Consider the following 26,172-nt stretch of genomic DNA (forward strand, 5'->3'; position numbering starts at 1 on the left):
GTTAACTTCCATGATAGGTCATCGGGGCTTGTTGGGATCTTAGAATTCTCTAGAAGCAAGAAGATCACGATGTTGTCGATGACATCTCAGGAATCATTAGGAGTGGATTACGTTAGTACCATGTCTGTTGGTGCTGTAGTCCTTGACGACTACGATCACTGATGGGTCGTATAAATTTAGGCATATGGGGCAATACGCAGCAACGCAATCCTAAATATGCATTACCACACAAAAAATGTAATAAAAAGTCTCTTAGGAGCACCGACGTCTTGTCTCAGTGCACTACTCCGATAATGAGAGATGATTTTTACTATTCTGGCCTGTCAGGAGGGTGAACGTGGTCTGATTCGATGCACATCTAGCAAATTTTGGAGTTTTATATACATATATTTTATACATCTGAAATGAATAATGTCGTAGTGACATCAATGGAGGAATGAGTTGAAATCTTGTGAAGAAAAATGGAAATAAATCGAGAAACTGCAACACTATCGTATCACTTAGTGATAATAATGTGTAGCGGAATTTTCGGAATCGCTTGAGTTGTAGTTTTCCGGCTAAATTCACATTTTAAGGCAGGAGAGAAAAAAATCACTCCTTGACTGATATTCGAGTAATCGGTTTTCAAGTGGGTGTTTCATTTTCAGGAGGCGCATATCGATAGCATAGTTTGAACGGAAAAGGTCAAACTGATCGTCGCGCAATTATGAATTACGCAGTGTATGACTAGATTAACATCTTACATACTTTTCACATACTGTTCCCTTGTGAGTTCTAGTCACCTCTTTAAGAGGTATAGGCTAGGAAGATGGGAATTTAGGTCTGAAAAGAAAAAAAAAGTATTTATGAATGACTTCTCATTCATTCTAATTACATTCTCTTTTTCACTGCTGTTTTGTTGAGGAATAAGTAGACAATGGTTTCTTCAAATTTAAAAATACATACATAGAAAATGGAAAAACGCATACGTAGAAAGCATTGCCAAGTTTTTATTGTTTGGTAGAGAATTTTTAAGGTACAACCCAGTATCTTTTGTCTCTTAATTTTACTGGTCTATGCATTTTGTATCAGAAAATGTCAGATTGAGAAGACAGAGAACAATTTTTGACTCTATTTGCTTTCTGCATTCAAAGTCACCGAAGCTACTCACGGGATTTGTGTTACGTAAGGAAAGTATTGGACGAGACGACGAAAAGTGAAAAAAAAAATCACACACACACAAAATCTAACAAGGAGCGTGGAACACCCTAGTGAACGATACAAAGGATGACAGCAGAGAGCATATTATTGATTGTTTTGTTGTAGCTCCTTAAAGGCATCACTCCACGAGTCTGAGGTGGTGCAGATCTTAGGTGGAGTATTCGTATACGGGATCGTAGATTACGGAGAGAAGGGTGATTCCGTCCGTTTCTTCCGAATCGCCGTAAAAACGGCAGGGAAGATTCGGCTTCGAGCGTCCCGGAGCGCCATTTCATACAACGAGTTCGATTGGAGCGCACCAGCCTTTTTAACGCGCCGCATCTTCCGGACCGTTTTTTACGGCAATTAGGATGAAATGGACGGAATCACCTTCATCCCCACAATCTATCACCCCGTATAGGCATAACCCACCTGAAACCCGTACCACCCCAGATTCGTGGGGTGATTCCGTCCATTTCTTCCTGATGCCTTTAAAGCACCACCCGCTGTTGCTCTTCGCGCGACAACAGCGGAAATTTTGAACTCAAGGACGGATCACACAGCGTCGGCCGGTTGAGCAAAAATTCTTTTCTTCTCCTCTTTAAGGACCTACAACAAACCAATCAATAATATGCTCTCTGCTGTCATCCTTCGTATCGTTCACTAGGGTGTTCTACGCTCCTTGTTACATTTTGTGTGTTTTTTTCACTTTTTTCATGTCTCGTCCAATACTTTCCTTACGTGGCACAAATCCCGTGAGTAGCTTCGGTGACTGTAAATGCAGAAAAAATGCTTTTAAGGCAGTGCTACTTTTCTATACACAATACAAACCTCAGTTACACGGGGTTATTTTCTCGATTAAGTGCGAGGAAAAAACCCAATTGTTGCCGAATACGCTCTGTCTTGTCCACTACACACTACTAATAATGATTTGAGAGAAACAAATGAAGGAAATTAAAAAATAAAATCAAAATACAACTATCACGTTGAACAAAGAATTCTCTACCAGAAAGTCTAGAAATTTGCAATGCCTTTTGTTTCTGCGAGTATCTTTATTTGAGAACAAAACACTCATTGGTTAAAGGCATCACTCCACGAATCTGAGGTGGTACGGATTTCAGGTGGAGTATTCGTATACGGGATGGGAGATCTATGGAGAGATTTCTTCCTAATTGCAGTAAAAAAACGGCCCGGAAGACACGGCTTCAGGCGTTCCGGGGCGCTATTTTCTACAAGGAGTTCGATTGGAGCGCGCCAGCCTTGCGCACGAGCCGCATCTTATGGGCTGTTTTTTACGGCAATTAGGAAGAAATGGGCGGAATCACCCCCCCCCCCTCTCTCTCTCTCTCTCTCTCTCTCTCCTTAGTCTCCCATCCCGTATACGAATACTCCACCTGAAATCTTCACCACCTCAGATTCGCGGGGTGCCTTTAATCCCCAACATCCTTTCTAGGTGTAAAGGACATCGGACACATCGGGAAACGCTATCAGAAAGAAAAAAGTTATATATCAGTCACCGCTTCGTGAACAGTTCTCATTTTCATTTTTCTTCTCATAACTGGCACAGAAGAACTGTTAATACGATGTAAATGTGCAGAGAAAACTATAAGATATGTAGATAAACAAGCAACAAGGGAATAATAATATTTCTTGGAAGTTAAGTGGTAACTCCAAATATATTGAAAACCATTTCAAATTCTGTTGTCCATAAAATTATGGTTGTTGTCCAACAATGATGTCCTTCAACGACTCAATTTTCGCGTAAGCGCAGCCGTTGCACAAAGGTCATTGCCCCAGAAGATTACCGCGAAGGCGGCTGATTGAACTAGTTGGTATGCGAATTCCCTAAATAATACGATACTCTCACAGGATTTGGGGGGAACTAGTGAAATGTTTTCTTTGGAGATGCCCATCAACAGTATTTATATGGTAAAAGACCACAAAAAAGAAAAGCATTGAGCATGACATGCATGACCACAAAAATCGTCGTGCATAGCCAACAAAGTTCTCAAAAGAGTTCAGTTCCACCTTCAAATATGCGTAGAATTTGATGCAGGAGAAAGTAAACGAGACAGAAACAACTACTGAAAAGTGAAGCATCACATTCATCAAGACCTGCATAATTCGACAATTATAATCATTATACCAGTAGAGCGTATTTAGCGCAAAGACAGAAGTAGCAACACTGTTTGTATGGATAAATAATAGATAGGAAGCACGTTCATGAATTGTTCGTTCATGAATTGTATGTTAAAGGCATCACTCCACGAATCGGAGGTGGTGGGGGTTTCAGGTGGGTTATGCCTATACGGAGTCGTAGATTATGGAGAGAGGGGTGATTCCGTTTATTCTTTCCTAATTGCCCCGGAAGATGCGGTTTCGAGCGTTCCGGGGCGCTATTTTCTACAAAGAGTTCGATTGGAGCGCGCCAGCCTTGCGCACGAGCCGCATCTTATGGGCCGTTTTTTACGGCAATTAGGAAGAAATGGACGGAATCACCCCCTCTCCATAATCTACTACCCCGTATGGGAACTCTCCACCTGAAATCCGTACCACCCCAGATTCGTGGGGTGATGCCTTTAAACGCCTCGGTTCATTCCAAAGTGATAAACGTCAATTGTTCTTCCTTATATCGTTACTAGTTGGCTAAGTCTGCTTCGCTCAGTCATGAACACTTCACATCGAACTTTCAACATTCACAACTTTCAACAACTTCAATTTTCACGGTGCAATTTCAGGGAAGGATTAAAATAAAAAACTTCCCACTCTTTTCGTTTCCGCATTCAACGCTGCTCACCACAAATTAAATACTTTGTTCAAGATGTTTTGATGCCAATAATTATCCCATCGTGTCAAGGAAGTTTATTGAAAAATATTTCCGTTCAAACTGACTGCGATATTCTGTGATATTCGTAACCAGTGCAATGCATAGCAACAGCCTCGTTTGGGTACGCTTCTGTGTTTAGATACCTGTGCAGTTATTTGACATTAGAATTTGTAAGGCTGCGCTCATGTTTTGATTGGTACTTTGTAGTATGAAAGTTAATATCATATCCTTCACTGTCATATTGAGCGGATCCATTAGAGAACTCAATATTTGGAAAGGAAAAATGATTTTGTGCTGGCAAGTTACGAATGTATCTGGGATATTGGTGCAAATGGTGCTGAAAAGTCAGAACGAAGCGTATTCACAAAGAATAACTTATATGACTTACAGAATATTATGGTACAGTGTACCACAAAAGTGACGTGATCTGGAAAGCTGATGGAAAATATAAGGTACGGGATGTAAAGTACGAATATGAGCGTATCATAATAATTGTGCACCACTGATTACATCTCTGTTCTTCGAGCCCAAGCAGTGCTCCGAAAAAAAATCAGTTTTTCCACTTTTGGGAAAATATCAGTTCTGGGACTTTCCACAAAGTTCCACTTTTTTGTGGAAATTCACGGAACTGATATTTTCATGGAAGCACGCGGAAGCTGCTAACTGCTGATGTTAACGATGAAAAAGAAGGCAAAAAAAAAGAACTAATGACGATCTTTTTTTGCTTTCTGTTGCACAACCCCACCAAAAAAGAAAGGTACAGACAGCAACAGTTTGAAGCGACAACTTTCTTGATTTATGTGCGCTTCGTGCGACACCCGTCTGTCCTGCTTCTTCAACTCGTCGTTTTTTTTAATAGGCGATCAAAGACAATTGCTATTTAATTTTCATTCTTCTGCAAGCTGTCATTTTTTTCGTTCATAGTTCTGCTCCAAGTGGAGTTTTCAGTGATTCGTTGGCGATCGTGCCTGCGTTCTTCATTATGGAGATTCATTTCTCCGTTCTAAAGTGTTGGAACCAATGTTGCAGTGCATATCCTTTTGCTCTATCCTGTTCGAAATTATAATGACGGTTTTCGGGTTGCAGCATTTGGTTCATTTGTTTGCTCATTTTCAACTGCAAAACATTAATAAACACGAACAGGTCGATTTTTTTTCGAAGTTTCGGAAATACTGTGGAATATAAAGGATATAAATTTCTATATATAATATGATCTAAGGCTTGAGGTAAACCATTTGCTGCAAATAAAAAACTGCTTCAGGAAAACGCTAGTATAAAAATTAACTACATCTACAATATGTTGTGTTAACGTTATGTTACAATATGTGGCACAGATTTTTGATGATCTCTGACCTATCACCAGCGATCTACAAAAGGTTGTCAATTGGTTGGACTGGCTGATGTTCCGCCTTCTTCAGAGCCTAAAATAGGCGAATTAACTCACAACCTTAATTAATTATTAAATCATTCAAATAATCTACAAAGATTTTTTTTACAAATAGACAGAGAGAACTCTGAGCCTACTTTTAAATCACTAACTTAGCGAGAACCTTAGAGAGAAGCGCAGTAGTAAATGCTCACTTTTGCCCGGCATTTTAGATTCATGTCAAAAGCCCTAAAATGAATAGCAAGGAAGAATGTTCCTCGATTTAGCGTGAATTCGCATCCTACCGTGGATAATTCATCTGATTCAAATCAAAGACATCCAAATTATTAGTCCTCGAGATGGATAATTCAGTAGTCACTGCTAAGTTTAAAGTGAAACCAACGTAAGATGAGCATTTAGTGCAATCACTACGTTCACCTTGATCACGTTGACTCCCGTTGTTCTTCGAAGTGATTGAGCAGGCGCCAGTAATCCTTCCATTTTTACCGATCGCGTGCCAGCCCAATATGTTCTCCTTCCGCGTGGGACACGAAGAGCATCAAATTTCTTTCCCAAGGACTTTGTGAAGAGGTCCGACTATCGGGTGGCTGGTCTTCCCGTAATGCGCTTAATATCGCGTGGAACCTAGTTGCTCACGGTTCTCTACCAATGTTGTCATTGAAGGGCATAACATCCAGCACACCTTATTTTGCTTTCCTTGGCAAACGCGAACTGATGTAGGATAGAACTTCAAGTCCCGACCCTCAATTGCGTGAAGAAGAATACTCCTACCATCACTCTTTCGATTGAGCGTTCAATGACGCTCACCGTATTTTCTTCCTGCTTGCGAAGTACGCAAGGTTTCTGGAGGCAAAAACAGGAAGTACTGCGGTGTTGAAGAAGTGAGCACGGAGCCGGGTATTCTTAGTCTTCTTCACTTCATCTCCAATGCTCTTATACGCTCTCCAAGCCGCTCGTTTGCTCCTGCCCAGTTCCGGGTCAAGTCGTTCTTCATATTTGTTCTCGACCTATATAGACGTAGCTGGTGCATGGTAGCTGGTTCCGATATGTTCGTTCTGTTGAGTGTGAATGGAGCATCCGAGACCCATCCGTCACGCATGAACATCGTCTTCTGCAGATTCAGCTGAAGACCGATGCATACATGTGTTTCGTCAAATTCCACCAGCATTCGTGCTGCTTGGCCGATGCTAGATGTTATCAGAGCGATGTCATCAGCAAAACGTAAATCGTTTAGCTGCATGGACTGTACGTGCTTGAACTATATTATATATATATATATATATATATATATATATATTATCGAAAAGCTCTCGTAAGCAAATTGATTGAAGGTAACTTTTCACATGGAAGGTATGAAGTTCTCTTAGTTCTCTTATGGTACGCGACAACGGTATGAGAGTGAAATCCCGTTTTGTCGCACACAAGTAGATTTGTAGGCCCTCTCTGACTCACTTTTCGCTGACCTCCGGAAACAAGCAGATGCATCTGGTGCTGGCCTCGATTGCAGTGCTGCAAAGGACTTAAAGACTAGTGTATGTGCTACTTTCTCCCTGTGCGGAACCTTTAAAATACACTTCATAGAAGAGTTGGACGCCAACTATTTGCTTGGTCACCCGCATACGGTGTTAGGTCCCCGAGAACGCATACCAGCTGTTGATTGTTGTTTCGGACAAACTATAGCTCTTAATACAAAAGACAAGGTTTACGAAATTACGTGCGTAGCTCGGATTTTCTATGTTTCGTTTCTACGATTTGTATCAATTAGAGCACCACTGATCTCGAAATCACTCAGACATCAGTATCAAACAATTTGAGTCCAACATTTCCTGCTCCTTTTGTTTTTCATATAATTACGTGTAGTACGTGTATTCCCTAGTAGATGAACCGACTTTGATCGGAACTATCTAAACTATTTTGTTTCCTAGAAGAGAAGTTTCGTCTGGATCAACTATGAATAATTGATAGAAATAAGTACGAAACAAGGATTTACATTTTCATGTATTTTCGATTGTAGCAGTAATGGATACGGAGCATTGATTTCGACGTTTTAAAAATAATTGCGAGCAACCGTGGGCGCCCCAAATACCCGCGATTTGGGTCTCCTCCTCACGTCGTGTTTCACGGGGCCACAACATCTCCATCCTTTATGAGCGCCACGTGGAGAAATAAAATCTCCATTGTGTTTCGGTGGGTGGGACAGAAGCGGACTTTTGAATTCTTAATAGCAAAACATCTTGGTCAATATTCTGAACTAAATGTTTATGTGTGGCGACACAGCAACAAAATAAGCACGAGGTGCCGTCCAAAGCTGACTGGAGGGGTTCGCCCTGCAGTCAGCTGGCGGTTATGTAGTCAATAACGTTGTTAAAAAACCTTCTAGATGTTGTTTAAGTAGCTGTTGTTGATTTTTTTAATCAAGAAGACTTTCCATATGGGGCTTCTAAGAGAATAACAGTTAGATGTTGCTCTGAAAAGTTAGCGTGCAAAAACAACGCGGATTTATATTGCAGTACAGATGAAAAAGTCACAAATGTAGCAATTCACAGAACCACAACAAGGAAACCAAGAATGGCACCAATACGAACTGCATTTGCTCTTGCCTCTTGGAAAAAACGGTCCGAAATGAGGTATCTGACCGCAGGCAAATCGGAGGCGTCCCCCGACCATTGAACGGGGTATGTAACAGTGCCGAAAATTGTGCGTCGTACATTACACGGACTGGTACAAAAAAGGGGTTTAAAACAAGACCGCGGAGAAGAAGAAAGAATGACCTCAGAATGATGACAATGGTGCTTATGTGCGACTGTCCTTGAAACTTGGCATGCTGAGCACGTAGGTTTTTGGTCGATTTGTTTGAGCTTTAGCCGAGATTGATAATGATCTTCATTAACAGCAAACTTTTCGGCAATATTACCTAGAGAAATCAAAGCCATAAGTAATTTATCCTCTTAGCGTCTCATTCTCTACAGAAAGCATTGAAACGATAACCGTACTCGACGAACAACACATCGGCTAGCGCTCACCTTATTTGTTGAATACGGTAACAGACCACCACGTAGGACAATAATGGATCACAGGGTTTTTTCCATAAGGACCTGACGGCCCGCGCCGTAGATCAAAGCCTGCATAGATCTTTATTCGGGGTTAGTTTGTGATCGTAATACCCTCATCCTTCCTGTTCACTTTGGACTTATGGGGGTTATACAAAGTGCCTCTAGTGTTCTGGGCGCTACGATATCGGAGTGGGAAGATAGTGGCATAACTTCCACCGCTATTCCGGAGTTTTGATGACATATTCTACGGTGAGGGCGGATGTGGCGCAGTCGGTTAGAGGTCAGCCGTGGTAGGACGGTCGATGGCGGGAAACCGCCCTAGTGTCAACCAAGCTTCCATCCCTCCGGGGTCAATAAATTGCTACCAGACCTGTACGGGAGGATAAAAACACTGACTTGATCATTGGCTGGCATCGCAAGTCATTGTATAGGCCAATGCGCGTTCCAAAACCTCAACGATTACGATTTGCAGTTAAACCCGTTGGTGCATCCCAAGACGATTGACACGTCAGTACCTTTATCCTTTATCCTTTTATTCTACTGTGTGCTCCGAATGGGGTAGAAAGTTTAGATTTTGCGAATCTATCTAGGTGCTCCTTGATTCGAATACGCAGAGACCGTTCCGTTCTTCACGGGATACGATTCACCAATCTTGATACCACGTGATACGATTCACCAATCTTGATACCATGCAATCTCCTTCTCTGCTAAGTGGGCAAACAACGCAAATGCGAGTTGTGCAGAGTCGGTCATACGCACGATTACGCACCAGGTGACGCTTGAGGTTCGCTGGTATTTCCACAACCCTCACGTCGTTCTTAGGACCTGCTTGGCGTAGATAACTCCGCACAGCTTTGTTCATGTAATCAAACATGTAAAACGCACAGGACGGAATAATCTCTGGGCCATTCACTACTTTGGATCTTAGGGAGAGATGTCGTTCCTGTAGAGTAACACAGTCTCCTGTCGGTTACCCATGGAATATTGCCACTTTTGGGCCCTATTTACGTACCACGCCTTCTTCCGGCTACTTGATGCCACCCCTGCAGCCGTCCTTTACAATGTTGCCTATGACAGACTTTTTCATTTCTTACTGAGATGCGCTGAAAGAAAATGAATTAAGATGTTTTGTTTGCGCTAGTAGATTTCCACATTTAAGAAACTAACCAGTTAAACAACTGGTTAGCTTTGTTAAATTTCTTTCTTATCGGCTTCTCCCTGTGAAATCAATGAGCAGACATTGCTGGTTGAAGAGATTGAAGCACGTGCCCAATTCTGTCTCGGTTGGGCAGACGACAAAACATACATCCATGTAACGACAACAGGACAGTAGTTTGCGGTCTGGCATAGGCTCTTTGGTGTTGGACATAAAAACAACAGCAGAAGTGAGTGCTAGCCTTTGCCCCTCTAACTTGAGCGACGCAACGAGAAAAAACTCTATGGCGTATTGACGTTCGAACGTAGAATTGCGAAGTTGTTTGAGGGAACTGTTGGAGCTACCCAGATGGGCAGGAACATATCTCAAGAAGTAATTCGGGACCATTGAGCTTTAACCGAGATTGGTAATGATCTTCACTAACAGCTAACGCTTAAAGTCACGTGGACTAATTGAAGCGAGACTATTTCCAGAGAGCTTGTGGGTTTTCATATGAGGGTGTGTAAGACTGGACACACAGTTAAGTTATTCTTGAGACGCGTAGTAAGGGTTTTCGGTAGCCTTGCTGTTGCAGCTGTTTCAATCCAAACATTATTTAGACAGCGATATTGTTTCCTAACATCGTTGGCGGAAGATAGAGCAAATAGATCATCATCTTCAAGGTGTTGTCTCGTTATTGTTCTGTCTAGTTCACGTGATAAGACAACAAATTCCCTTTCCTTGTCGCTAACCGCAATCTTGGTCTTCCCAGGTCTTCTGCACAAAGATTGCGAATCTCTCATAGGCCTCGGCGTTGCGCAACAGAGGTTGAGATTGATGTGTCTATTCGAGAAACGCTCCAGAACGGAGTACACTGAGTACACGCATGGAACTTGATGTCTACAGTAGGGTTAGGGTTCGGTTATTTGCACTGTAAACGGGAATGGTATGGATGGCAAGGATACTCGCCCGGCGATTCTGTTTTCTTCTTTTCGCTCTTCTTCTTTGCTTTCAGTCGCAACCTATAATGAACTAGTTGGAAGCCGCCCACGATCTTGCGTGATACTTTCGGACTTATTGATTGAACAAACCGAGATCCAAAACGGAAAGTTCAGCAGCTGAGATGAGTAGATCGCCAATCAAAGAAGCACGAAATGAACTTTGCGCTTTGTTGTTAACAACGGTGGGGGCACTGTGGTGTGAAGATAGAGAGGTCGCTCTAATAGGTTCACTAGCTTTCTGATGTTGCAGATAGTGTGCTTATCGCCTCAACTTTCTGCAGTCTAGATTTAGCACTAGATCGAATACAATCGTAAATTGATTTTGACTCACCCACCATTCTTCTCCAGATGCGTTCCGGCAGGAAACGTTTGCAATATTGTTCTTAATACATACACTTTCTGAACAGCGAGAACATAGGATCCCGTCTTCTCTTCAATGCCATGCGTAGCTGTTCTTCGATATTGTGCATCTGCCGACTTTCTTTGGAGACACCGCTTATCTCGTGAAGTCGTTTGTTGGCTATGAGATCAGGAGTGACCTGATGTTGTTGACAACGGCGAAGGAAGTGGATGGTCTGTCTTTCTGAGACGATCTTTTGTCTCAAAGAAAGAACTTCCTTCACCAGTCGAGAGCAGTTTGCCAGTACATCTTTGCTATGTTCGACCGTCCTTGAATCATGATATGTTGAATTTGTAGCTTTTATATTGATTTGCTTGAGATGTAGCCAAGATTGGTAATGATCTTCATTAACAGCTGACATTTCGGTGTTATTGTCTTCGTCAGAGTCTGGAAAAATCAAAGCCATCAGTAATTTGTCCTCTCAAGCACCTTATCACCTACAGAATGAATTCAAACGATAACCGCACTCAACAGACAACACATCGGCTAGTGCTAGCCTTATTTGTTGGATATAGTAACGTAACATATCACCAAGCAACATAATTATCAATCACATATGTTTTTTTATAGGGAGCAATGTACTCATCCTTTCTGTTCCCTTTTGGGCTTTTGGAGGTTATCTAAAATGCCTCTAGTGTTCTGTACTCTATGATCTCGGAGTCAAAAGATAGTGTCGTAGCTTCTACCGCTATTCTGGAGTTTTGGTGACATATTCTACTGTGTGCTCCGAGAATGATAGAGAGGTTAGATTTTGAGAGTCAATCTAGGCGCTCCTTAACCCGAGTGCACGGAGAACTTCTCCTTTTTCTTATATAATCGTCACCACACGAAATGGAAGTTATAGGATACACCACTTCTGATATAGTGGAATCCCGCTCTCTCATGTGCGTGTCCTTAAATCTAGCCCACAAATTGGCAATACCCTATAGGTACCCGACTGGAGACTGTGTTGCTTGATAGACACGACATCTCTCCCAAAGTTGTGGACGCCCCAGAGAAGATTCCGTTCTGTCCCTTTTACATATCTTATGATATGAGCAAAACTGTGCTGTAGTTGCCTGCACCAAGCGGATCTACAGAGCGAAGTGAGGGTTATGGAAATACCATCAGCGAACCTGTAGTGTCAGCTGGTACACAATCGTGCATATGACCGACGTTGCACAACTCCCAGCCGCGTTGTTTGCCTATTTAGCAGAGAGGGAGATTGCATGGTATCAAGATTGGTGAATTGTATCACGTGGTATCAAGATCGGTGAATCGTATCAAGTGAAGAACGGAACGGCCTCTGTGTGTTCGAATCAAGGAGCACCTAGATGGATTCGCAAAATCTAAACTCTCTACCCCATTCGGAGCACACAGTAGAATAAAAAGATAAAGGATAAAGGTACTGGCGTGTCAATTGTCTAGGGATGCACCAACGGGTTTAACTGCAAATCGTAATTGTTGAGGTTTTGGAACGCGCATTGGCCTGTAATGACTTGCGGCGCCAGCCGATGATCAAGTCAGTGTTTTTATCCTCACGTACAGGTCTGGTAACAATTTATTGACCCCGGAGGGATGAAATCTTGGTTGGCACTAGGGCGCTTTCGAGGTCTAACCGACTGCGCCACACCTGCCCTCACCGAAGAATATGTCATCAAAATTCCTAAATAGAGGTAGAAGTTATGATAGTATTTTTCGAGTCCGAGTTCGTAGCGCGTAGAACACTAGAGGCACTTTGGATAACCACCAAAAGTCCAATAATGAACAGAAAGGATGAGTGCATTGCAATCACAAACGAACTAGCCCCATATCAAGATCTGTGCGTGTTTTGGTCTACGGGCCATCAGGTCCCTAGAAAAACCATTGTGGTAATTTCTGTAGGGTGATGAGGCGCTTGAGAGGATGGCTTTGAATTTTCCAGGCTCTGACGAAGGCGATAACGCCGAAACGTTAGCTGTTGTTTAATAAAGACGATCAATAACAATATTGGCTACAGCTCAAGAAAACCCTTGTGATTCATGCTAGTTGCACATGTGTGGTCCGCTACAACTATAAAACTTACTTAGCATACACAACGAATGAGGTAAACATTAGTCGATGTGTTGTTCGTTGAGTACGGTTATCGTTCGAATGCTTTCTGTAGGAAATGAGGAGGGTACAGGTTACTGATGGCTTTGATTTTTCCAGACTTTGACGAAGGCGATAACGTTAGCTGGTAATAAAGATCATTGCCAATCTTGGCCACATCTCAAGCAAATCAACATAAGAGCTACGGATTCTACTTTTATATAATCTCCTATGGGGATACCTCAAGTCACGTGTCTACGAGGACAAGCCTCATACGTGAGATGAGCTAGAGGAAGCGACCAGTCAATAAATCACTTATATCAACAGAGACGTGCTGGAAAAAGTGAAGGCCAATTTTCTTTATCTACTTTAACAATGCATCAACGAAGCGGGCATGACATGCTGGATGTAACTCTCCGTTCATAAAATGTCAAAAAGATTTTTAAAAAAGGGCGAGGTTCCTATCTAAGTTGCTTGATCAAGTTTCCCTTAAAGCAAAACCAACGACTTTACTATTATTTCAAAAATGGTTACCGCGCCCCACCCTTGATAACGAGGTCACACTTGAACATGAAACTGCAAGTCCTGAACTGAAAGAGAGGATTTGCTGCTCGAAATTGAAGAAAGGAGAAAAAGTCGCAGTTACAAGCCATAGCTGAGGCGAACAACCCAATATTTTACATTGACAGTGCGCTTTGACAAAGAACACTAGTGGGAGGAAGGAAGTCAAATTGGGCTATATAGCTCTAAGACTCTAAAAAGATGATGATGTGAACAATGGAGAAAATAAAGAGAGAAAAGAAAAAAAATTATGGTACAGATGAATGTGGTTCACATTTATCTTGCATATTGCTCCTGAAATCCATCAAATTCCAGAACCCATAGTGGGACATCGAAAACGACAGTTAGGTTATTTTATAGAAATTCTGATGACTCTACAGAATATTCGTCTATTTTTGAAGCCGTCGTTCACAAGTGCGAAGAACTTGACGTTATAAAGAGATATTTCTACTCAGAGCAAGTTTAAAAGTACGAGTACAAAGAACCTATAAAGGGCGTTAAGCTCATTCCATAAAGTTATAAGTTGTTGTTCACGACCGTGTAGAAGAACTGCTCCAACCATCTCTCTAAGAGAGTCAAAAAAAGCAAGTATGACAACGTCGTACTTCTCGCTTCCAGTGTGCCAGGCGGTTTGTAATAAATGTGGGTAATTGGAGCTTTCTTCAACTAAACCATCAATGATACAAGAAAAAGTAGTTTTAAAATTTAACGAAGCAAAAATCAATCCTTCCAGGAGTTCTTAGTAACTAGTAGTAAGTGCCTACAAGATGACATGTGAGAAATAAGTGGATTGTTACTATTCGAAACGAAGTGAAGAATGAATGAAATGTGAATGCTGGGTTTCAATGACGAACAACCTGAAACTCTTAGAGCGAGACGCGCTAGTTGTGCTCCTCCAGCAGCAACACCTCCTAATTCAAAACAAATTCGACAGATTAGTTCCTACTTAAATAACATTTATTAGAGGATTAAGATAACCAGTAGAAACTGAAGCATTTACTGTATACTTCAATGGATTTTGTCATCAAAGAGACTTCAGTAAGAAAACACTGACAGGGTTTGTGCACCGGAACGTACAATCGAACTGATTGGCAGTTTAGCGGTGTCTTCCAGAAGGGATGCGGAGGACTCAACGTTTTAGAGGCGACTCTGGAATTCCTGCACCATCCAGTTATTTGATTGCAAGTTTTTGGGTGGACCGTGAATGTGATACAATTTGTGTGAATGCAAGCACATCCACACAAACATGCATCAATATTTCAACACCCTCAATGCAAGTGTGCGTCAATCCTGACAATGTGAGAAGAAGAGCCGAAAATCACTTCCTACAACGCATTGAAAACTCCAGAAACTAAAGACGAGCCGGACAAATCGTACATTTATCGTTAGTGAGACTTGTGCCGCAAGGATTAGGGACGAGGCGGTGTAGGCGACTTAGTAAATCCAGAATTTCATTTCTTGAAGTGAGCAATTCTAGCCAATCGCATGGTAACGAATAGCAAGAACAATTTCATGAAAAGAATAATTTACTTGGTGGACTGCTACACATTGGGAGATATTGGATGACAAATATATATAGATGTCAATAAGGAGTCGCCACTCTATATCGATAAGTACCCCATATGGGAAGTGAACAGGAATTGGAGTATGGGAGCTCTGGTCGTTCTTTATGATTAAAACGTAGCATTAAAGGTTTTGTTTTAATTTACGAAGACCATTTTCAGAGAAAAAGTGTACTATTCCCTGATAATTTCATCCTAACAAATAAACGATATATAATCAGTGGTTCCTTTTTGGCTTAATTGATGAATTAATTCTCTTCAAATAAAAAAAAAGACAAGAAAAGAAGAGATTTCAGAGAAAATAGAAGAGAAAGAGATGATGTTAACATTTGTTTAAACCTTAGCAAAATAAATATAATAAGTGAAGGGCGAAGTGTGATAGTTAAAGCAGCTGTGAGTGTACAACATGAAATCATATTGGACGTACAAACACGTATTTGCTAGGATATAATAAATTAGCGCTAAGATATCGGCTTTAACAAATTGAAAAAATATAGCGTTTGAGAAATGACAGAGCGTGGACGCTGGATGGGCACAAATCTGGCAACAATCGATCCGTTTCTTTGCGATCTGTGCAGATCTCATTGCGTTTGAGGATTTTCGCGATGATACCTAAGCGCGAGTTTTCTTGTAGTTCCCGGAGTTGGGAGTCTCTGACTGCTCGATTTTCCAAGCCACCAAATCGCTGCTAATTTTGCATCCTCACCGCACACATTACTATTTCCTAATTCTTTCGTGTTTTTTGACCTATCTTATTGATGTTTTACAAAGTGGTTCAGAAATCAGTACAATTTACTCTGATTTTCTCCATTAGTTGCTGTATTTTTAGAGACGTATTGCGCGGTTCTGTTCCGATTTGACACCATTAAGATATAGTATGCTGCACCTGTAGAAAATGAGTTATAATAGGGTCAAAACGACACGAAGCACGTACGCAATTGCGTACGCGGCTTTTCTCGAGGCCATTTCGTGGAGCGTAGCGGCTAGGAACGTGGTGGCTAGGAGCGTTTGCGACGGTCCCAACTGCGTTCCAACCACTACCTCCACTGCGCCGTTTCGAGCTCGTACGCAAATGCACCGCAACTACACTCGTGATTCATGTCATCTTGACACGACTATAACGTCACTTATATGAAAAGCGTGTTTTCTGGATAGCGCTTATTTTCTATTTCGCACAAATCTGCTGCTCGGTTTTTTGTTCCGCGATTGTTCTTAAGTTTTAATAGAGTAATGTTAGGTTTTTCGCATGAAATAGTATGAAATAACGACTTTTGTGAATTTGATATATATGGTAGACGATATGTAGGTTTTTGTCCAAGGTTTTGGTTCCCGTTTGTTTTGGAGTAATAACAAAGTTAACTACAATAAAATTTGCGATACTTCTCATAGTAAAACACCCGCTCTTCCTCGCAAACGATGCCGCGTTTTCAAAAAAGGCCTACGAATGGTCGAAAAAAGAGTTCCTTCTTCATAACATACTTCAATGTTTATTGAGTTCAAATCAATATGCTCGCTGCTGCTCACAGTTTGCACCCGTTACGAGTGTATGACTTATTACAATTCACATACAATGTAGAAATATAAATGTATAAATAAAGGTCTTCGGAGATAAACGTAGCTAAGACTCTACAAAGGCACTTCAAACAAAACTGATGCAAAAAAGAAAAGAAGAAGTAGGTGACTAATTGATTCCAGGGGTGAACCGTCCTCTTATGTTCGATGCCGGTCTCGTGAGAAGTTCGTTCTTAAAAGTTGTAGCCGACGGGCGACCTTAGTAGAAAAAGTCAGTTAGAATGGAACGAGGGTAGGTTGTACTTGGATTTACCTCCATGAAATTTTCCGCGTTATTTAGTTCTGCAACAACAGAATCATTTGGCGGTTCAGCTCCAGGAGCTCCGATTTCTTGTATGGATAGAGTCGTCGTCGAGAGTATTGGCGATGGTGGCATTACCGTAAATGGTTCACCTCAAAATATTCAAAATACTGTGATACAAAAACAGGCATAAAACTATAATAAGGAAATGACAGAAGAAACATCAAACCTGCGAGCGATGTGTCTTATGTTTATGTGTGTCCCAATTTACGAAATTTTAAGAGTAAGAATGGAAGATAAAGTGTTTAAGATGCGAGAAATTTGCAGCATAGCTCAACAAACCCTCGATAATATTTTTGTTCAACTCCTCTTTGAGCTCGCCGCCATTTTGACTTGTCTGGTTTTCTGCCTGGGTGATTAGTGGAGATGGCGTGGCTGTGGGTCTTCTCATCTACAAGAATGGTTTTCGAATGTTTTCTGGAAGGTTTGTAGTGTCGGACATACCTGCTCTGAGGACAGAGTTTTTGCGTCGGCGTCATCCAGCAGGTCGTCTTGAGACTTGCTGTCAGGCTTCGACGATGTTTCAGTGCTCTTAGTCAATGCGTCTTTTTCTTTCGATACACCTCTACTTCTAGCAAATGTTGTTGTTTTGGCAAATTCCCCAGAATCAGTATCACCTACGAAAGTTTGAATGGTTGTTGAGGTATCATCAGAAGAGGGAATTGTTGCCAAATTCAAACTGGTGCTCTCTTCATCGAAATCGGAGCTGCTAGAGAATGTTGTGCTCATTGGCTGCGATTCTTCTGGATTTATCGTTAGTAGCAACGCTGGGGTCAACTCCATCAATATTATTTTATTAGTCTGAGCTGTTGATGGAGTCGTGAAAATAGTGGATAGCGTTCGATGTGAAGTGACTTCCTCTTGTCCAGTGGTTAACAGCGCGCTGCTGGGACTTACGCTAGTGGTTACTGGCGTCTGGAAAGGCAATGCTGTTGTTGTTGGTGTTGTTGTTACTGGTGTTGTTGTTATTGCCGTTGTTGTTGTTGTTGTTGTTGTTGTTGTTGGAGATTCCGTAGTGAATGAAACTTTCTCCATAGTTGTAGTGCTAGTATGGAGAAGAGACGAAGACAGACTACTGTGCTTGTGAAGAGGACGACTTCTTGATCTTTGTTGTGAGGTGTGACCTTTGTCGAAAACGAGAGTAACCCTCCGAGAGGTTGAGAGCGGGAATGAGCTCTTTGTAACTGAGGTTCTTTCGAAATGAGGAAGTACTGTTGGTGTTGTCGTGAGAAGTGGAATGAATGGCTCGCTAAACTCTGCATCCCCGGCTGTGAACGAGTTGCCAAGCGTTGTTGTGAATGGTTTCCTTGTTTGAGCAGTATTCGAGACTCCTGTAGGTGTGAATGTGATTTGCGATACTCGATTGTTATTAAATTCGTCTGTGCTTGGATTAGCGTGAAGATTAGGTCGTCGGAGCCGTGACTTCTTTTTAGACGCAGCAGTTGATGATTCTGAAGTAATCAGATCAAGATAGGTGAGACCATAGATCCATAACTCACCTAGGATCGCCTTTATGACAGCTCTTTCGATATCGGTATCCGATAGGTCAAATGGTCGTCGTGCTGAAACATGATAAAGAATGGTGGAGGGTACGGTACTGATATGGTTGCCCACAAGGGATTCTACATTTACTGTGACGAAGTCTGTAATTATGGAACGAGAATAATCGCGGTTCATGGCTGGATGTGTAAAAATTAATGTGAAACTTGAATTCGTACCTAAAACTGGTCGATCTTCACCAGATTTCGGTCGTGGCAGAATTCTAAATAACAAAACTGATTAAAGCTGATTCGTCATCAGGGAAGCTGTAACGTGAGTTTGTGGATTGTTAGAAAAATACAAAAGTAGGTTGCGTTAGTTTCTTGATAGCATGAAACAAGTTAGGTTTCTCATAAGAAAAACTGTTAGTAACCTGTCATTAGCCGTTAATTTTTTATTAGTAGTAGGACGGGAGAATCGAATTAGAGGTCGGCTAGTCCAGCGAGGAGGCTCATGCGGTAGTGGAATAGTGATCCTTCTCAGTCCGTTGTCCACAATTCGTCGGGACGAATGACCTCGATGTCGCGGCGACGGCTCTCGAGTGAATGCTGGAAGTGGTCGTCGAATTCGGGTTGATCTCGTCAGTGGTAGGTTAGCGGAGTTAGGCAATGAGCTTAGAATTGTTCGAGTCCGTGTGCGCCATGAAATCTCATCGTCTCGTGGCGACGATGATCTGCGCGGTGTCGGAGTGTTTGGCTCGATACGGGTGAGTGGTCGTCTTAAAAGCAATGCTTGAGGTGGACGAGAGAACCTTTGCACTTGAATTCGCTGTTCAATTCTACGGCTGATTTGTTTCGGAATCCTTCGGTGACTCTTCCGCGATACGCCATCATTTCTGCAATGAATGAACGGCAAAGAACTTATTTCATTAGCTTTAAATCCTGGCAATGTTTTCTTTGTCGACATTTTTGAAAAAAAAGAGTTGTATAGCAACTTCAAACATGTTATCGTTTGCCGCATGCAAATACTAAATCAGTCCACAGCATTCAGAAACTTGAAAAATCGCCTAGATTAACGCTTTTACATGCAGTAGAATTTCTGGATTCAATGAAAGTCTGTCAGATAACACACCATGCACTCCGACTGAACCGATAAGTTACCTTTAACTGTAAATATATGCGCTTGATATGGCTCAAACTAGCAGATCTTACCGTCTTTCGCTAACGACGTTCCCATCGTGGTCCACAGTTAGAACACGACGTTCAGCAGTTCTTGGAGGAAGAGCATGAAAAATGCGAGAAATATAGAAGAAGAAGAGTATGTATGATACAGCAGGAAATATCTGGATTCAAATTTTTTCCTTCGCAAAACCATTACTTTTTGGTGCTTTAGTGAGGGAAAACTATTAAATGATTATTATCCAAACACCTTTATTTCTTGTAGTGCTTTGATGAGAAGAAAAACCAGACTTTGAAAGAAATGTCTTTTTTTTGTTTTTCTTTGCATATTTTTCGCTTTTAGAGCCGACTGAATGTTTTGCGCCTGTAGTAAAAGTGAATATTAATAATTTTCTTGATTTTTTTCGAAGAAAACCCTTTTTTAATCTATATGGAAGGCATTTTGTGTGTGAAAGAAAGAATGTAACAAAAATATCCCCAAAAATAATAAGAAAAAGGTTTTACCTCAAATTCTACATCATGAAGGTCATCGTGAGGTCTAAACACTCTGACTTCACCATCTGAGATCGTCGAGGAATCCGTGACATGAAACAATAATTTATTATAAGAAAAATTTAAATAACGTCATTGGCGAACAGCAAATAAAAGGACAAACCTTGGCGTCACTTACGCCTGATACGACAAGCATGCCAAACCACCAGAACCACATTTGAGACGAGATCACGTCCTGAAAAATAGCGAACTGAATTCGACTGCTTCATTCAAGGTACAGCTGCGAGAGAAGGACATGTTCTATAAAACGTGGATGAATTATGGATTATGAGTTGTTACCCTCGAAGGGATAATTTATGCATGTGGAAGAGGAAGGAACGGTCATCCAGACATTTGATATTACCGTATGCAAGTACATACTAATTGTGAGCAGTCTAATCTCTAGAATGTTGTATTCAAAGAGTTATCGAGTAGAAAATAAGTCGTTTTACAACAGCCTGTTGAAGTGAGTTGAAGCTTCTAAAATTCATAGCACTGCTGCATGAGCGTTAGATAATGAAGCCACTGAAGCCGGTTACGGGACCGCCATGTTGAATGCAATTTTATTTTGGAATAAGTTTGTTACCCGCAGGGTTTCCCAGGAAAATTACCTTTTTCTTTGAATCGTCCAAATAAAAATAACGCAACATTCTCGAAAATAAAAAAAAACATATGTGAATTTTTTTATTCTCACATGGATCGCACACAAACTAAAAGAAGAGCATTCGGATCACTAATGTTACTATTTCAACTGTAACCTGAAGAAATTCGAACTCTCTTATGATTTTTCTCCATGATCCAGTATTACGATGATCCCATCGTAACAATTACTTACTGACCTACTTATAATAAGTATCTAAGCAAGTAATCTACGGTAATATCGCCGATACGGATGAATACCTACTCTGTTACGTTTCTTTTCCACGAGTTACGGACGTTTGGTGTTTAGTGAAATTGCATGTGTTGAACCAGATACATATTTTGCTTTCCCTTACGGGCGAAAGCAGAAAGAAATTTATTGTTTTGTTTAATTTCAGCTTCAAGTTTATAAAAGAAGAAAAACTAGGTTGCTTATCTTAGGAATTTAAGGAAATCTCTGCATATCTAATTCATTAGGAATAGTTATTTTAATTGTGAATAGCGTAAAAAGTAAAGACATGTCATTTGCTTTAGTAGAGATGTTGAGAGAATGGAAGATCCTGTTCAGTAAACTTTTTCATTGTTGAGAGGACTATCAAAAGTGGATGAATGCTGAAAGAGGAAATCAGGTCAAAGTATGACGTAAAACTGCCGAAATGGCAGCGCGTCTCAACCTCTTGTAGAACCCCTAATCTGCTCAGAACATCTATCCTTGAAAGAGAAAACTTTTAGTAGGGCGGTAGCCCTGTAAGATAATAGACCAGAGTTGTCAGATACATCAGAGAGAACAGGTATCGATAGGTGAGCACTGGAAACCGAGTGAAGAGAAGTTTGAGGTGCAGAAAACTAAATATAATTCAAGGACAAGTTATAAGATTTCACGGAGGTCGGGCCGTTACTAGCCGAGCAGTCAATCCTCAAAACTCTATACGAGACACAAATTCATTTCGTTGACTTTTTTTTAGAATTGTAAAATTAAAAGTAAAATTTTTTAGTTTTAATTTTACAGTTCTAAAAAAAGTTTAATTAATTCTATTAGTTTAATTTTTTTAATTTTGTAAAATAAAACATTAAAATTGTATAATAAGATGGAAGTCATTCTTTTTAAATTTTAGATTTTAATTTTTCTGTTAATTACTGCATAATCTACTACTCATCTATGTAATTTTTCCAGAAGAAAAGACGAGCAAAAACTGATCAACTAAAGGAGTTAAATTTTTAAGGAATGAGAAGAAGCGAATAGAAGAAAGGCTACCACATGCTTCGACAGTATCTGCTTGACGAAGCGCAGATCCACAACGATCTATTGGAACATCCTGGCGGTCAGAATCACCGCTATCAGCTTTAGGCGAGCAAAAAGCAGAGCAAGGATGCGAAATCCAATTAAAAGATTCGAGAGATCTGCTGGAATAGATCACTTTTTAGCGGTGTATGGACCTAGTTTGGGGCGGGTGTGGTGTAGCGGTTAGAGGTTCCGCTTCCTGCACGATCGATGGGAGGTTCGAATCCGCCCTAGTGCTCACCAAGCCTTTCATCCCTCCGGGGTCGATAAATTGGTACCAGACTTGTCTGGGAGGATAAAAACACTGACTTGACACATCGGCTAGCCACCGCAAGTCATTGTATAGGCCAGATACACGTTCGTAAACCTCAAACGATTCTGAATTGAAGTGAACGTGGGGGCGCATCCCAAGCGGATTGATTAACGCCAGAAACTTTATCCTTTACTTTATCCTTTATAGACCTAGTTTTGCAGATATGCGAATGCTTAGGACCGAACGATGAAAATTTAACAAGCCAGGTGCTTCCATGCTCTACATTTAAGAATAGTTTAAGTTTTCAATTCAGAATCGTTTGAGGTTGGCGAAAGTGTTCCTTTTTCCATTTTCATTGTCCTTTATTTCGGGAATCCTTATGCAATTACCCTCAAATATTGAGCAACACCGAAAATTTCCAGAAAATTCCCAGACAAAAGTCTTCCCATGATCATCACCCACCGGAACTTATTGGCCTATCATCACTTGCGGGGGGCAGCCGATGTGTCAAGTCAGTGCTTTTATCTCCTCAGACAAGTCTGGTACCAATTTATCGACCCCGGAGGGATGAACGGTTTGGTGAGCATCAGGGCGGATTCGAACCTCCGATCGATCGTGCAGGAAGCGGACTCTAACCGCTACACTACACCCTCCTAATAGTACAACTGTTATTACATCAAAATAGAAGACGCAAGGCATATAAGATGTATTATTTACTGCATAAGATATATTTTGTATATTTTATAATTTATATTCTATATGTTTTATAAGATATATATATATATATATATATATATATATATATATATATATATATATATTAGAAAACGAATTGACAACATCGCGAAATCTTCAATGGTGTCCATATGTAACCTCTTAAACTCCTAATTGGACATAATTCACGAACAAGCAAATGTTCCGTGTACACAGTATCACGTGCTACTGACACACCCAGATGAGCTTATTTTTATATTCTGTGTGTTATTATTTTTTCATTTGAGCAGTATGAAGGGGGATCTAGAGGATAATGTAGACGTTCAAGCAGCCACGGTGCTTTTTTAGCAAAAAAGAAAGTGACATGCACGGCCGTTCGCCTCACAAATCGAAAAATTTAAGGAAAAGAGTGCTCGGAAGCGTCAGTCTGCACGACGCCTGCGAAAAGGTGTCTGATAAAGTGACATATCTACTTTTACATGAGAGGAGCAGCTATCTTGCTAGAGTTATATCTTTTGCTAACCTATAAGTATTATTAAGGACCTGTTTAAAGGCTTCTATAAGGTCTAATTAGTTCTGCTCATTCCATACGAGCTCACAAGTCGCTTTTTCAGACGTATTTTTGTAAAGTTGTGCAAATTTGTAGTTCTGAGTGCCGTTGACGCATCAAAATTGTGGATTTATGGGAGTTACACGTTTTCATTTCGATATTTAATACTTATATTCCTTGCACCTGTTCCGGACTCTACGTACCACTATGAGTTCAAACTTTTTCTTTTCTAAGCGCTGCCTTTGAAATTTTCAGTGATGTACATTACGCTTTACGAGCACACACTTGCTTTTGTTCCAAAATGACCACAAAGAGTTTGCCGCAACATGCGCGCTTTTTCTTTTTGACGGAAATTTCCTGTTTCCGGAGCCGTGATGGAATCAATTGCGCATCACCACTTCTTCTTCATCGATATCGCATAATTATAACATATTATACTGTAACTCTAAACAAATATATACAATATAACAGTACTAATAACTAACAATAACAATATTATTTCAATGCTAAATATAACGGAAGTATAACATAGTGGAAATTCGTCACTTAGTTTACTAGTTAGTAATAATTTAGTTCTCCTACTTGACCTAATAAGTTTTGATAACCCACATTGATATGGTTGGAGTTACCGGTTTTCACTTGCATTTCCAAAACAACGAATGAGATTCGTCGACCTTCTTTCTTCTAGACGATGTGTCTGAGAAGGAAAATGAAATGAGACAGATGAATTTCGAGACTGGGACTTCTAAAGTTCCTAACTCTCCATTAAAAACCCCAAAAGTCCCACTGAGGAGGACTGGAGAGCTCTATGACAGCTATCACAACTCCAAGATACAATAGGAAACAGAGCATTTTCTAGAAATGAGAACTAACAATAGCTGACATTGTTTGATTAAGAGAATAGTGGAGTAGAAGGAAAACGTGTTCGCACTGTATACCACACATATACACATATATAGAGGAAACAGCAAACAAAAGATCGTTTTGTATACAGGATGAGGAGGTGCTCATCTCATTCTGTAGAGAGCCTTTTTCCCTTTTTTCCGGACATGTTTTAACTCAGCAGCAAAGTAATGCGCATGCGTTTCAGAAACTTTTCACCGAGAAATCTCACCATATTAGGAAATATTTCCTTTAAGGAAGGAAATTTTGAAGTTTTCATTGTTTTCAGTTGTCTTCACTCAAATGTCACCTATCGTGGTCATCCTCAAAAAACAGCTCTCGCCCGGAAACCGTTCTAAAAAGTTCTTCGGCGAGTGTGACCGATAGCGAACTTGTTGATGTAAAAGGTCATCAATGAATTTTAGGTGTATCAATAACCTCGTCGTTTTTCAACGTTTTGTGAACAAAATAATTTTTATTTAGGAATTATTACGCAGTCATTTTTGACCTTCACAATAATAAATATGTTGTTGCTGTTGCATTCCATAAATAACGGAATTTTCTGGGATAGTATTATGGCCATGGACATGGGATGTTCTAATATATCGCATATAATTCTATTTTCTTTCTAGTTCAGAACAGACTTTTCAAAAGGGGATAATTTGCTAACAAATTCTTAGAAAGTCAGGATTTGTATTATAGCTCTGGGCGAGATAATTTCATGAACCTCTAAATTATTTACAAATTATTGGGAAACAATTGAGATCTCACGATACTCGTTCATACGAGACACAATCTTCATGTCTCAACCGATGTTTCTGTTGAGAATTACGAACGAAAAGGTTATGAAAACCCTAGGGCTTTTATATAGTACTTATAAATCGCTCTGATCAGTGTGTGCGTTAAAAACTGATAAAAGATGGGATGAAGAACGAGCAAAAATATTTCCACCTGACATATTTAACCTATCTGACCTCTAACCTAAAAAAATCTCATATTCACAGCAGATGATTAGCTGGATTTCCTATCTATGGAATATGATTACCTGTGAATAGACTATCATGACAAAGTGATTTAGTCCGATTAGTGATAAAAAGAGTTACTTACCATAGATTTGAAACAAAATCTGTTCTTCCCAAAGGTGACAACTAAGTTACAATCCATTCGATCCCAAAGTGGTTATCTACAACTCTTAGGAGTTCCACAACAAACTACAAACTTTCATTCTTAGGTGGGGCTCATTTTTAAATGGTTAGAATATCCTTTTTCTATCACCATAAAATAATTTTAAGGTTTTTCCTCCTTTCTAGTATCTGATTCTCATCAACGAGAAGTGAAACGAGAAGCCAAATTGATGAAAGCGCTCCAATTAGTGAAATCGATGAAGTTTGAGGTACGTTCTCTCTGTCGAGACCGCTCAGTTCCACCACTACGAGCTTTCATTGGCAATGAAATATATATTTTAACAAGGAATTTGATATGAATAATAATAATTTGATTAATTTGAAAAAAAAATTGTTTTGAAAAACATTCTTCGGACATTCTCGAAGTGTAATTATTTCCCTTTTCCTTACGCTTCGGTAAAAACTTTTATTCTAACTGAATCCTCAATCACATCAAAGCGTGGCATGTTCATC

General features: G+C 40.4%; 4 protein-coding genes across 7 annotated transcripts; all 4 read right to left on the reverse strand.

The window, feature by feature from the left end:
* Window positions 1-5,373: 5,373 nt before the first annotated feature.
* Window positions 5,374-11,508, reverse strand: RB195_006686 (uncharacterized protein; the record flags this gene model as incomplete). Of its 2 annotated transcripts, XM_064179908.1 has the most annotated exons (4): window positions 5,374-5,427; window positions 8,165-8,307; window positions 10,977-11,369; window positions 11,424-11,508. In XM_064179908.1, the coding sequence occupies 4 exons, from the start codon at window positions 11,506-11,508 to the stop codon at window positions 5,374-5,376; spliced, it is 675 nt and encodes a 224-aa protein (XP_064036824.1). The 2 variants fall into 2 exon arrangements, with proteins under 2 accessions (XP_064036824.1, XP_064036825.1); XM_064179907.1 differs by lacking the exons at window positions 10,977-11,369; window positions 11,424-11,508 and adding an exon at window positions 10,914-10,920.
* On the reverse strand, window positions 6,307-6,633 carry RB195_006687 (uncharacterized protein; the record flags this gene model as incomplete). The annotated part of the gene is made up of 1 exon (XM_064179909.1): window positions 6,307-6,633. The coding sequence occupies one exon, from the start codon at window positions 6,631-6,633 to the stop codon at window positions 6,307-6,309; it is 327 nt and encodes a 108-aa protein (XP_064036826.1).
* RB195_006688 (uncharacterized protein) lies at window positions 10,966-14,154 on the reverse strand (the record flags this gene model as incomplete). The annotated part of the gene is made up of 3 exons (XM_064179910.1): window positions 10,966-11,251; window positions 13,027-13,101; window positions 14,078-14,154. The coding sequence occupies 3 exons, from the start codon at window positions 14,152-14,154 to the stop codon at window positions 10,966-10,968; spliced, it is 438 nt and encodes a 145-aa protein (XP_064036827.1).
* Window positions 14,155-16,864: 2,710 nt separating this feature from the next.
* RB195_006689 (uncharacterized protein) lies at window positions 16,865-24,298 on the reverse strand (the record flags this gene model as incomplete). Of its 3 annotated transcripts, XM_064179913.1 has the most annotated exons (11): window positions 16,865-16,924; window positions 16,980-17,119; window positions 17,310-17,418; window positions 17,472-18,478; window positions 18,527-18,589; window positions 18,746-18,789; window positions 18,940-19,401; window positions 19,718-19,848; window positions 20,340-20,411; window positions 20,597-20,617; window positions 20,827-20,865. In XM_064179913.1, the coding sequence occupies 11 exons, from the start codon at window positions 20,863-20,865 to the stop codon at window positions 16,865-16,867; spliced, it is 2,148 nt and encodes a 715-aa protein (XP_064036829.1). The 3 variants fall into 3 exon arrangements, with proteins under 3 accessions (XP_064036829.1, XP_064036828.1, XP_064036830.1); XM_064179912.1 differs by lacking the exons at window positions 20,597-20,617; window positions 20,827-20,865 and adding an exon at window positions 24,263-24,298; XM_064179911.1 differs by lacking the exons at window positions 20,597-20,617; window positions 20,827-20,865 and adding an exon at window positions 19,935-20,048 and having other exon boundaries at window positions 20,340-20,393.
* Between the last annotated feature and the right edge of the window lie 1,874 nt (window positions 24,299-26,172).

Source organism: Necator americanus, chromosome I (assembly GCF_031761385.1).
Source record: "Necator americanus strain Aroian chromosome I, whole genome shotgun sequence".
NCBI classification, from domain to species: Eukaryota; Metazoa; Nematoda; class Chromadorea; order Rhabditida; family Ancylostomatidae; genus Necator; species Necator americanus.